Consider the following 13,554-nt stretch of genomic DNA (forward strand, 5'->3'; position numbering starts at 1 on the left):
AATTCACAAATTCCATGATAGAATCATGTATTGAATTTGTTTACAAGATTAGAGTTATTCACAATGTATTTAAATTTAGCAATTACTACCATATTATCTTGGGAAAACAGCCTGAATTTAAAATAGTTAAAAATTATTTATAATTACTTCCAGAGTAATTTGGGATTTTATTTTAGATTTTTCTTATTTATTTAAGTCCAAATTCTATGCTAATGGAATAGCCCTCTCTCAGCTAATTGGTTTTTAAAGTAACAGCTATTTATTCAAAACAGTAGGGTTGCATTCTAAGTAGCAACCACACTTGTAGGGGTATTCAACATGAAAAGATCATTTTGGCAGGCATTATTTGCTGACAGAGAAAAGTTAGAGTGAAGCCCTTTTGTTTGACCATGCTTTACACTGCCAAAGAGCTTTCACTGTAATCCCTTCTTATCAAAGTCAGCCCAATATCCAAACAGACATTTGTTTGGAGGAATTAAGTGTGTATTTTACACACATACATGAAGAGTATTATTCTAGAAATACTTGTAACAGAAGCTCATTAACTAGTTCATAGACTCTACATGAAAATGATAAGGAAAATGGTGTACATCTAAATGTTCACAGGAATTTCAGAAACCCTCTGACAAATAACCCCAGGGTGTAGATAACTCTCCAAAATTAGCCGATGACTGACCAGTTTGGAATTTCATTTTCCAGAAGTAAGAAACTGTGAAGCATATACAGAGCAGGCCTCAAATCCTACTTTTCTCCCCTGACTCGATGGTGAAGACAGCCAATCGCAAATGACTCTGAACCCGAGTGCCTTGCTAGGTGAATTCCTTGGAGAATAGCATTGAATCACTTCCTCACTTAATCCATGTCTGCAGCTTTAAAACACATGCTTCTTACACTGACATTGGAGTTCCAGTGGAGAGAATGGAAGCTCCTCAAAGTGTGTGTGTGTGTGTGTGAGAGAGAGAGAGAGAGAGAGACAGAGACAGAGAAGCCATGGCTGTTTAGCTGGGGGTCGGGGGATGGGGGGGAAGGCATTGAGGTGCTAAATCGGATTGGACAGAAGGACAAGGAAGGTGAAGAAAGCCTGGGAGCTGCAAATGCTGTTTCAATTCAAATTTTATAGAAATATGAACAACGTTTTTGGTCAGAAGCCAAATCGAGTGTCACTCAGTTGTTTGGTCAAGTGGCACCTGCCACACAGAATTGGGTGTCATATTTCTCTCCTTATGTTAGAAGGAAATACTGAAAACACCACAGCAAAGGAGAAAACTGAGCAAGAGGGAGCTTCTGGGTCAAGTGTGAAATGACCTAAACCAATTCAGTCAGGAGAACATGCTGATTAACATGTTCTACCCTGTCATTCATCAAAGCAAGGAATGTTCCAGATTAGGAGCGGCCGCAGATTTCTTTTTACACGCCATCTCTGATCAAACAGTCCCGTCTGCCTGGAGCCCTGTGGGGAGACAGCTAACTGAGGCTGCTTCTGGGCTGTCAGAAACAGCTAGGGATGGCTCCCAAGGGTGGGTCAGAAGGCTGTGCCCCTACACCTGCTACGCAGCTGCGATTCCTAAGCCAGTCCACCCTCCCGCTTCACATCCTAGGGTACCGGGACACAAAGAGCCTCAACACACCTTCTTCACAGGCACTTATTTTAAATTATCTGTATCATGAAGGATGGATTTGTCAGAACTCCGTTCCTTTGGCCCCAAATCAGGAAGCAGAGTTAAATCTATGGTGTTACCCAATAACTCTGTTCAATCCAGTTTAGCAAACACTGAGTGCCTAATATTTGCCTGTGATGCCTACTTCCTTGAGAGTGGCAATAGAAGTAAGTACAGATCAGACACAATCCCCAGCTTCAAGGCACGCACACCTTAGTAGAAGTGACACTTGTCCAACCATAATTTGATAAATGTTGTATATTTCCATTTGAACCAAGTAACACCAATGCGGACAGGCAGGAATGATATTGTATGGGATTTCAAGGGAGAGATTATTGGAGAAGTGACATTTGATCAGAGCCTTGAAGGACGAGTTGGGATTTTGCTAGGTGGAGAAGGAGAATGGTACATTTTTTAAAGTATAAAAAATGATGCATTTTAGGGACATAGGGTGCACGTGTGTGTGTGTGTGTGTGTGTGTGTGTGTATGAGTGTACAAGCTGGGGAGAGGTAGGGACTTGCTGAAGATTATTTCCTTTCTTTCTCTCCCTTTCCACCACTTTCCCTGCTCCCAAACCTCCTTATAACCATGTGCAGAAATCTGAAGAAATAAAATGCAGCTAAATAGAGAACAGCTGGAAAGTGGAAGCATCCCATGTTGTCAGGAGCCAGACTGCCTGGGTGCAAATCCCAGCTCTGCTGTTCTAGCGGTGAGAGCCGGGGCAAGACACTTAACCTCTCCATGCCTGGGTTTCTTCATCTGGAAAATGCTACTACTTTACTATGTTAAAAGTAGTACCATCTCGTGCGGTTGTTGTGAGGATTGAATTTAAAGCACTTGCCTGGCTCACAGTAAACACTCTCTGTCCGTTATGGTTATTAGCGTTATTTGCGATGTCTGCACAAGTGAAGTGGGGTGTCTGAAAGGGAATCAAATGAAGTCCAGCTCCTCTTTGGGACAGAAAATGGCTTAAGCAGAAAAGCCTGGTCCAGCACTATAGCCACTGGCTACTGAGAACCTGAGGACGTGGTGAAGAAGGTGCCCCTTGCAGACTCAGGAGACAGTGTCTCAGGAGGGGCCCCTCCATGGAGCCCCAGCCTCTCAAGGCTGAGAGACTTCACCAAGGATGGCCAGTCAGAAAAAGGGAATCTTTCAGCTCCTATTTGTCAGTAGTTTTCTTTCATGATTGATATTTTAAGTTCTTCTAAGATGAGAGCCATGCTTGCTCACAAAAGAGTAAAACAAATATAATGAGCTTTCAATGCAATGACAAGGTTTTGAACAACATGCAAGAATGTTAGTGGGAAGAATGTTTTGCTTTCATCCTACACAGACAGCCAACAAAAAACCCACTCAAAGCCTTCCTCTCTGTTGGGTCAACAATAGGCAAGTTTTTGTTTTCTTTTTTTTTTAGATCTTCTATTGAAGTATCATTTACACATTAAAAAGTGCGTATCACATATAAATGTAGAACTCTGATGAATTTTTGTAGACTGCATACACCCAGGTAACCAGCACCTAAATAAAGAAACCAAGCAATTTCAGCACCCAGGATGCCTCCTTAATCCCCCCATGCCCCGCTCCGCTCCGGGGGAATCACTCTCCTGACTTCTAGCGGCATTAATTAGTCTTTTCTGGTTTTGTACTTTACATAAAAGCAATCATTATACTCTTTTGTGTCCGGCTCTTTTCACTTAACATTACACATGCAAGATTCAACCACATTGCTGTGAATGGCCAACTTCTTGAACGTAATTTTTGTAATGGAGGAGAGGAAAGCACATTCATCAAGAAGTTTTAGGTGAGAAGCAGTCTAGGAGCCGGCCTGCAACCTGTTGGGGAGGCTCTTGTAGCCGCAGCCGCCAGAGCATCCGCTGCGACAGACCCCTCCGGAGGGATCCAGTTGGGGAGGAAGCGGAGGTGTCGCCGGCCCCGGCCTTTGTCTGGACACTCAAGGGGGACTACAGGTTATGGGTGCTACATGTGTGCTTTCAGAGCAGCAGTGTGAGGAAGCTTGAAGTGGGATGGCAGGACGGCCTCATCCTTATGACAGTAACTCCAGTGATCCAGAGAACTGGGATCGGAAATTGCATAGTAGACATCGTAAACTTTATAAACATTCAAGTGCTCCCTCACATGTTGCCAAGGGAGTTGTTGACCACACCAAAATGAGACTACTTGGTGACTTGATCTCTCTCAATGAGAGATCAAGAGATAGACGAAGGTCAAGTGACAGATCATGAGATTCATCTCACGAAAGAACAGGATCTCAGCTCACTCCTTGTATTAGAAATGTTACTTCTCCAACATGACAGCACCACGTTGAACGTGAAAAAGATCACAGTTCCTCTCATCCAAGCAGTCCTCATCCTCAAAAAGTCACCTCCAAATGGTTCCAGTAGCAGTGCTGGGAACAGCAGCAGAAACAGTAGTCAGTCAAGTTCAGATGGTAGCTGTAAGACTTCTGGGGAAATGGTGTTTGTGTATGAAAATGCAAAAGAAGGAGGTCGGAATGTAAGAACGTCAGAACGAGTGACACTAATAGTGGATAACACTAAATTTGTTGTAGACCCATCCATTTTTACTGCTCAGCCATATACAGTGTTGGGCAGGATGTTTGGATCTGGCAGAGAACATAACTCTACATGTCCCAGCGAGAAAGGAGAGTATGAGGTGGCAGAGGGGATTGGCTTTACTGTGTTTCGAGCTATTCTGAATTACTACAAAACAGGAATAATCCATTGTCCCGATGGCATATCTATTCCTGAACTGAGAAAACCATGCGACTCTCTTTGTATCTCTTTTGAATATAGTACTATTAAATGTAGAGATCTCAGTGCCCTAATGCATGAGTTATCAAATGATGGTGCCCGAAGACAGTTCGAATTTTACCTGGAAGAAATGATTCTGCCTCTCATGGTAGCTAGTGCCCAGAGTGGGGAACGTGAATGCCACATAGTGGTGCTTACAGGCGATGATGTGGTTGATTGGGATGAAGAGTATCCACCACAAATGGGAGCATAATATTCACAAATTATTTATAGCACAAAATTATACAGATTTTTCAAGTACATTGAAAACAGAGTTGTGGCCAAATCAGTTTTGATGGAGAGGGGTCTTAAGAAGATTAGATTGGGAATAAAAGGTTATCCAAACTACAAAGAAAAAAGTAAAAGAAAAGGCCTGGGGGCCACCCAGAAGTGATTTACAACTATGTCCAAAGACCCTTTATTCGAATGTCTTGGGAGAAGGAAGAAGGAAAGAGCCAGTGTGTAGACTTTCAGTGTGTAAAGAGTAAATCTATCACCAGCCTTGCAGCAGCTGCAGCTGACATTCTCCAGGACCAGCTGGTAGTCATGCACCCAACTCCTCAAGTGGATGAGCTCGATATTCTCCCTATCCATCCCCCTTCTAGAAACAATGACCTCGATCCTGACACACAGAATCCGATGCTGTGATGGTGATGTTCCTTGAAACCATAGCGTGCTACTCTTCACAATGCCGCTGCACTCTCCTCATCCTGCACTGCAAGGCCACTCTCTTCATTGTGAGATGCACAGAACAGTGTTTAGGATATTGCAGTGCAGACTTCTTTAAAGACCAAAGGTAGCTGAATGGTTTTGTTTTGTTTTTTGCGGTACGCGGGCCTCTCACTGCTGTGGCCTCTCCCGTTGCGGAGCACAGGCTCCGGATGCGCATGCTCAGCGGCCATGGCTCACGGGCCCAGCCGCTCCGCGGCATGTGGGATCTTCCCGGACTGGGGCACGAACCCGTGTCCCCTGCCTCGGCAGGCGGACTCTCAACCACTGTGCCACCAGGGAAGCCCTGAATGTTTTTTTAAATGAGTACAACTCTAGCATCTTGAGGTTCCAGTTATATAAATGTATTGGTTTACCAGTAGGTTTGTGAAATTGGTTTTTTGTATGGGGGAACAGTCCTTTTTCACACATCTAGATCTTTTCAGAAGTGGCAGAAATTGGCAGCTGGGGTGCTTTCCGTCTAGATTGATATTCATCACACCCCAGATAAAATGTAGAATATTATATAGCTGCACTTTATATATGGTGGTTAAGTGGAACTGTTCAAGCCATTTTAATAATTGTGAGGCACAATATAATCTAAATAAGTGCTTCTATCAAAGTATTCCTTCAGTAAAATGTGTATAGTTTGCTGCCCATGATGAGCAAAAAATGAGTGTCATTGGGCTTGTTTGAATGCTTAGGATGAGATTCAATGGCCATATCTCATCAGTTATCTCCAGTGCCGTTTTCATCCTTTTCAAGTGAGTCACATGCAGGGAATGTGAACTTCAGGTGGTTTATTATCCAGTCTGCCTTACCCTTAATCTGTTCACAGATATTTATTTACTAACGATTTTTTTCGAGTTATGAGATAGGAAAATGAAGTGTTCGCTCTTCATTTACTAAATGATTGTTAACTCGTTTTCATCAAAATAAAATTCCATTGTTTTAATATTAAAAAAAGAAGTTTTATAATATTTATAATGCGTTTTATTTGCATTTATTGAACAGACCCCGCAACCGACCTCAGTGCTGTGTTTACAGGTGTTCCTTCAAGAACAACAGTTGTGTGTGTGTTGCTTTTAATCATGAATCTATTTACACCTCAACTTACTTCACCTTGTTTCCATTGTCTCATAGGTATAAAAATCAGGTGCCAATAAACGTCCATGCACACCCTGGAAAGTATATTATCGAAAGCCGATATGGAGTGCACACTCTGGAGATAAACGCGTAAGAGACATCAGGGTCTGTGTGTATTGCCCAGCAATTGCTTAGGGTGGCAATTTGCGCTCCAGTTAACGACTGTCCCCTTTTCCTCCCAATGCAGCATGATCAGGATGGGGGACAGTCCCATACGTTGCTTCTTGGTGCACACCGAAGAGCGATAAGCATGACACTCTTACCAAGCCCACGTTACCTCCCAAAGTGATCTTACTTGAATTTAGTCAAAGACGATGAGGAAAAATTCATTTGTATCTATTTATCCTTTTATATACTGGAGAGTTTTTCTTAGACATTAGTAAGAAAATAAGTTACATAAATAGGCATTTATATTCAGTTATCCTTTCAGAGTTCCAAATCTATGCCATCACTATACACTTTTGCCTTTAATCAGTAAAGGCCAATGAAGTTTGGGGTGGGTGACACTGAAAGTAAGCTGGACTTAGAGAAATTGTTCTTTCCTTCAGCTCACCAGGAACTGTGGGAAACTATGGGCCCACCCTGTCAGCCTGTAGATGGACGCAGAGCCTGACATTGGGATGTTTATAAAGCAAGATCAAAAGCAAAATTTGAAAGCATAATCCACATCAAAATTTCCAAGTTTTCAAAGGTTTCTCATGTCTCCTAATGTGGTTTTGAAATCCAAGCCTAGTTATGTGGATGAAAAAGTTAAACAAGCTCCCAGCATTTTCGGTTCAAATAAAATCATGACATGCTGAGATGTCAAAGTAAAAAAAATTACGTCATTCTGATCTCAAGAGATTCATAGCCTTCTCAGGTCAGAGTAGTTGACACAGGTGATGCTGGGCTTCAAGCAGAAAAAACCCTGGGACTCTGGGGCTTTCGCCAAGCATTGACCCCTTCCTAAAGTTACATCCATTCTGCCAGTCAGAGATTCTACCGAGGCGGCAGCAAGCTATGTGGTTGCTTTCTAATTAAATAGCTATGGGAAAGGCAACTGTATTGACCCTGCTGGGGTTCTACTGATGTCTGTAGATTTCAACAAGAACTAACATATTACAAATGAAACTAAAGCCAGACGAACAATGAAGAACACGAACACTGGCAGTGATAAGACACAATACAGCCTTCTTTGAAATCTTAGCCTGTTCATCTCTGTGTGAGATCTTTCTCTCTCTACTCCATTATTAACGACATCCCAATTTCTGCATTATAACTTAGAGGAACTTCCAAATGGCACTTCTTGTGCTGTTCTGTGGGCCTGAACCTTAGCAGAATTGAAAGTTAAATAACTTATTTGTACTTCGAGGCTAGAGCACATTAGACTAACCAGGATCCGTTTTGTGGCTCAGGGAGTCTGTGGGCGTCTATAAGAAGAGGCTGTTTCTTTGTCTTTTCATCACCCTGTAGCCCCCCAGACTGAAACCCGCCCTGAGGGAGGCCCCAAGGTGCTAGGGGCTGCTCCAAAGGTACATGGCTGGACATTTCCTGCTCCTGATACAACTTTAGACCAATTTTTCATCACACTGTTCACACTGTAATTCATATGCTTGACACTTTGTTGACTTTTTTTTTTTTTTGGACATTTTAAATGAACCCAGGCTAGGGTCACGGTGGACTATAGCTGTTGGTAGTTAGATCTGTTGGCCTATATAACACACCACAGGGTGCTGGGTCAGAGAGAGTAGCTTTATCAAGAGTGCCAAAGAGCTATGTGTCAGTCAGTGATTTGCCCTGTGCCTTGTTAGCAAAGAGATCCTTGATGAAACAGCTAGCAATTACATCGGTCCTCCGTATCTGAAGAAGCGGAACCCGCCGATACTGAGGGCCGACTATTTTACACCATTTTATTAAGGGACTTGAGCATCCGCGGATTTTAATATCCATGGGGGTCCTGGAACCAATCCCTCGCGGATGCTGAGTGACGACTGTACCAGGAGTGTCACTGCACTGGGCACTCATTTCCATCCGTTCTTTCAGATGTGATTTTGAAGACACCGCTCAGTATCGGGCCTCGGCGATGAATGTGAAAGGAGAGCTTTCAGCATATGCTTCGGTTGTGGTAAAGAGTAGGTTTGCTGAACTTGTTTTATTCAAAGTGTATTTTTAAAAAATTTATTCTCACTGCTAAAAAATAAAGTCAAGGAACAGTTGGCATGCTTTTCTGCTTTCTCTTCTAGGATATAAGGGAGAGTTTGATGAGACTCGCTTCCATGCAGGGGCCTCCACCTTGCCCCTAAGCTGTAAGTTTAAAAGTATATTTGCTGTGTCATCTCTGTACAATACTGCATAATAAGCTGTTCCATAATGCTGAAATAAATACATAGTCTATATTATAATATATGCTAGTATGTGTGTAATACTACCTGTGGTTGGTTTTATTTTTTCAGATTTTTTTTTTGGTTACTATATTCTCTTTCTGCATCTAATTGCTCTGTTCTGGTTTTATAAATGCCCAGATGTGACAGGCTAAAAAGGGTTTTAAGTCTTAAAAACATTTAAAATGCTTTTAAGTCTTTCTGTGTTTAAATTGAGAAAGATCATTACACAAACCTGTGCAGTGATTTAACCACACACACAGACACACACACACACACACACACACACAGTCTGGACTATATCAGAGCAGTTTTACTCATTTTTAAATATCCAGTTCAGTATCAACTCCTTGAGAAATCCATGTCTGACCCCACTGCCACCCCAGGCCCCACCCACTCAGGGTTTGGTGCCCTCGGTGAAGCTGTGGCACCTTCATAAGAGCATCTATCTCACGGGACACTGTTAACTGTTCTCTCCCACTGACCCATGAGACACTTGAAGGCAAGGCTGGACCTTCTATCTTTAAACCCCAGCACCTGATGTAGAGTAGTATTTGATGATGAATGAATAAATACATTAATTTATGAAATGCAATTTAATGAGGTCTAAATGTGGTTTATAACAAATAATTAACAATATTCTGATCCATAGTAGTTTGTAAATTTGTGAACTTCAATCATTTCATCTATATCAGAACTTCTTTTCATGGGAGGCAATAAAAGTAAAATCCTTATTGTTGTTCAAGTAATTGGATGCTTACACTGTTCAGACTGAAAAAGGTAGTCAAGCCCGAACTTCTTATTTTCCAAACATTAAAAAATAAGTGGTAGTTTTAAAAATGGTTGATGAAAATACTTTCCCATGGATCAATTTTTCACCTAACTCATTAGTTTGATGTCTGTAGATGACCTACTCCATTGACTTCATGGAATGGCTCCTAATTTTAATATTCTAAATTGTAATCATTGGTATCAATCCCATGGGCAAGAGGGGATGATGGGTGAGAGTGAAGGAGGAACACATCCCAAACCATGTCCTTCCCTATCATTTGATTTATATTGAGATAGAATAGCTGGGAAATTTGAAACTATGACTTATCCCCAGTGTCCCCAAGATTGGCCTCTTGGTCATTCTACAATCCTCCACACGTATCCTGTTCAGTCCCATTTCTATATCATCATCCATGTTTTTCCCATTCCCCTCTTCTCCATCAAGCCAGAGTCTGAAAGCCCAGCTCAATCTAACCTCTCTAACTTCTTAATCTTTCAGAGCCTCCTCTGGCTCCTGAATTGAGTGCAGTTGTTCCCAACATAGAGAATGGAGGGCTCTTATTCATTAATTCAACTAGTATTTATTGAACATCTACCATGTGCCAAGTACCAGTTTAGGTGGTTGGAATATGCTGGTAAATATCATGGATAAAGCTCCCTGCCCTTGGTTCTGCTCCAGTAGTTAATATGTATTGATCAGTTGTGCCAGACTCTGTACTAGGACATTTTTTTTTTGAGCTGGGAGACAGCACTGCCAGCTTTACTGGTGATTTGCAGTTTTGTTTTGTTTTTTTGGTTGCTCCGTGCAGCATGTGTGATCTTAGTTCCCTGACCAGGGATCGAACCCATGCCCCCTGCAGTGGAAGCTCAGAGTCTTAACCACTGGACCTCCGGGGAAGTCCCCTAGGACATTTTTTATATGCATTGATTTATTTAATGCTCTCCAAAGCTTATGAACTGGGTGCCTTTTTATCTGTGCTATGCAGATGAGGAAACAATTTAGAGAGATTAAATCATGGGTCAAGACCACGCATAATAGTAGAATAGTGACTAGTAACCTGGTCTTTTTAATTCCAAACCATATTCTAAACCAGGGGTTGGCAAACATTTTCTGTAAAGGACTAGATTGTAAATAGTTTAGGCTGTGTGGGTCTGTGTCACAACTATTCCACTCTACCACTGTAACACAAAAGCAACCATCGGCAATAGATAGATGAATGAGCATGGCTGTCTCCAGATAAAACCTTATTTATGAACACTGAAATTTGAATTTCCTATGACTTCTCCCATGTCACAAAATATTATCCTTCTTTTGATTTTTTTTCAGCCATTAAAAAATTTAAAGACCATTCTTCATGGTACAAAACAGGAGGCAATCCAGAGTTGGCTCACAGATTTGCCAACCCCTGACCTAAACCAGGCCCTCCCTATAACCCTTATCTCTACTCCCTGAGGCAGCTTTGAAACCAGCCCAACTTCCCAATAAACAAGATCTGTTCAAGTTGTTTTGCGTTTTGATCTCAGTAGGACATCATCATATAAAAATGGGGCAGATGGGACACATGCTTCAAAGAGAAGTCATTTCCCTGTTGATGAGTGGTTGCCTGGGGACACACAAAGTCAAGTCAACCCCATGTATTGGTTGAGAGCACAGGCTCTGGAAACAGCCTGCCAGTGTAAATCCTGGGTCTGCAGGGTGCATATGGGCAGTTATTTAGTCTCCTCGTGCTGCTGTTTTCTCATCGATAACATGGGAATAATAATGGTACTTACCTGATAGGGTTATTATGAGGCTTAATTGAGCTGATAGATATTAAACACTTGGAACAATACTTGGCACAAGGTGAACTCAATAAATGTTAGCTTGCATTTTCAAATTAATTCTACGAGGTCTTAGGAAGAGAATTGAAATAGGAGAAAAAGGGCCTAAGTTTTAGAATTGGGCAGTTATACATTTGAATTTCAGTTTCACACATGATGCCTTTGAAACCTTTGCGTTAGCTATATATATTTGTGAAGTTCTATATCCCCACCTGAAAGAGAGGAAAAACTAGTAACTATGCCATGGAGTTTTTGCAAGGATTAGATGACATGTCAAATGTGAAGTTCCTGGCATGTAGGAAGCCATCAAAAAATAGTCATTATTTTCCCAGGCCCTTTCCTTTGAGAAAAGAGAAAATAAAACCTAGGAGAGTTTATGGTGTAGGTATTTACTCAATCTATAAATAAGATATTTCTAAGAATGGTATTTTAGGGCTTCCCTGGTGGCGCAGTGGTTGAGAGTTCGCCTGCCGAGGCAGGGGACACGGGTTCGTGCCCCGGTCCTGGGAGATCCCACATGCCGCGGAGCGGCTGGGCCCGTGAGCCATGGCCACTGAGCCTGCGCGTCTGGAGCCTGTGCTCCGCAACGGGAGAGGCTACAACAGAGAGAGGCCCGCGTACAGAAAAAAAAAAAAAAGAATGGTATTTTAAACTTTGTTTTCTCCCATTGATATTTCTTGTATTTTTTTAACCGAGATCATCAAAGAAGCTGAAGCCACTTACTAAAAAACTCTATTTTTATGAGAAATCGAGATGGCTATTTGTTCCAAGAGTACAAGCAGTAAAGTTTAAATGAACTCAGAATCTAATATTTTAATGTGCATATATTGCAGCTATATTTAAGTCTAAGCTAAATGTGGTGTTCATTTACATTTTATGTAAGGTGTTAAACTTGACCTTTTAAATACTATTAATTATAATAGTAAAAATAAGCATTTAGCTTATCTGACCAATGAAGCAAGAATTTCCATACACAGAATTTCCATTTCAATATAATGATATATGTGAATATGCTACATACTTCTTTTATAAGGCTTAATTTTTGCCCAGATAAGTCACTTGATAGGTCTGTTGTGATTGCTTTCTGCCTGTGCTTATTAAAATGCTTGTGTCTCTTTGATGACAAAAAGTAAATTACTGATGTTTGTTTTTGTTGTGCCCAGTTGCTGTGACCCCTTATGGTTATGCGTCCAAGTTTGAGATCCACTTTGATGACAAGTTTGATGTGTCTTTCGGGAGAGAAGGCGAGACGATGAGTCTAGGCTGCCGTGTAGTTATCACTCCTGAAATTAAGCATTTCCAGCCGGAGATCCAGTGGTACCGAAATGGTGAGCCTTACTAATGAATTCTCACTAGGTTCTTATTTGCAGGTCACAGACTGGGCTTGGCCCCAGAGCATGAATGTCCACAAGACTGCAGTTCGCTTTACCAGAGCTGGCAGAATCTGAACGTTAGAGGACATAACCTTTTGGATGTTACAAAAGCTTTTACACATATATCAGAGTAGCAGAACTTTTGCAGTATATTTGTGGAGATTATAATTTCTTATCACCAAGTAATATAGGGAAAGGATTACAAAAAAATGTATTCTCATTTTGCAAGTTGGATGTATATTCATTTTGTAAGTTAATTTTATTTGGTAAAATAAAGCAGAGTCCAGTGAAGTCCAGTGGGACTATGGAGCATGCCCATTGGTCCCCAGGCATGGTGGGTGGTGGTCAGCATGCTCACCATGCAGTTGGCCTGAACTTCAGTGCATGTATGAGCACTGGGCAGTCTGGGCCATCCCAAGGCCTTGGCTGAGACCAGGACCTGGGCCCAGAGTGAAACCAGTCACGGCAGCAGTAGCGGCAGCAGCAGTAACATCGCTGGACAGCGTGGCCCTAGAGGAGAGGAGGGGTCCCACGTAGGGCAGTGTGGGCCCCCACCGTGGGAGCCGAGATTGCCCGTCCACCCCCAGAATGCGTCTTTGTGGGATCTGCACAGATATGAGCTTCCTCGCCTGAGCACCGTGACAGGAACTGCCAGCAATCACGCAGTAAACTTTGTCCGTAAAATATTATAAAATAAAAGCATGTACATAGACATTGCAGTAAGGCACATAAGGCAGTTAGAATTCTTCAGAGTTTAGACTCTCTGATTATGAAAACTGCCACAACATTGCAAAGCAAATATTCACAGGCTTGGAAATAAAAATTAAGTTTAAAGATTGTCACATTCAATGAAAAAGAACACTATTTTCATACGAAACTTTGGATGAAGCAGTTATTAACAAGAAA

At 41.8% G+C, this 13,554-nt stretch overlaps 1 protein-coding gene and 1 pseudogene across 2 annotated transcripts in view; both read left to right on the forward strand.

The window, feature by feature from the left end:
• The window catches only part of MYOM1 (myomesin 1), a 148,325-nt gene that overhangs the window by 39,149 nt on the left and 95,622 nt on the right, over positions 1–13,554 (forward strand). The window contains exons 6-9 of the mRNA XM_081252323.1: positions 6,321–6,413; positions 8,346–8,434; positions 8,546–8,608; positions 12,439–12,603. Of these exons, the coding sequence (XP_081108449.1) occupies positions 6,321–6,413; positions 8,346–8,434; positions 8,546–8,608; positions 12,439–12,603 (410 nt within the window). The remainder of the gene's footprint in view (positions 1–6,320; positions 6,414–8,345; positions 8,435–8,545; positions 8,609–12,438; positions 12,604–13,554) is intronic.
• Positions 3,626–5,117, forward strand: LOC308626931 (BTB/POZ domain-containing protein 10-like; annotated as a pseudogene). Its single transcript has one exon. The product of its transcript is annotated as a BTB/POZ domain-containing protein 10-like (transcript).

The sequence above is a fragment of the Mesoplodon bidens genome (assembly GCF_964165515.1).
Source record: "Mesoplodon bidens genome assembly, chromosome: 13".
NCBI classification, from domain to species: domain Eukaryota; kingdom Metazoa; phylum Chordata; class Mammalia; order Artiodactyla; family Ziphiidae; genus Mesoplodon; species Mesoplodon bidens.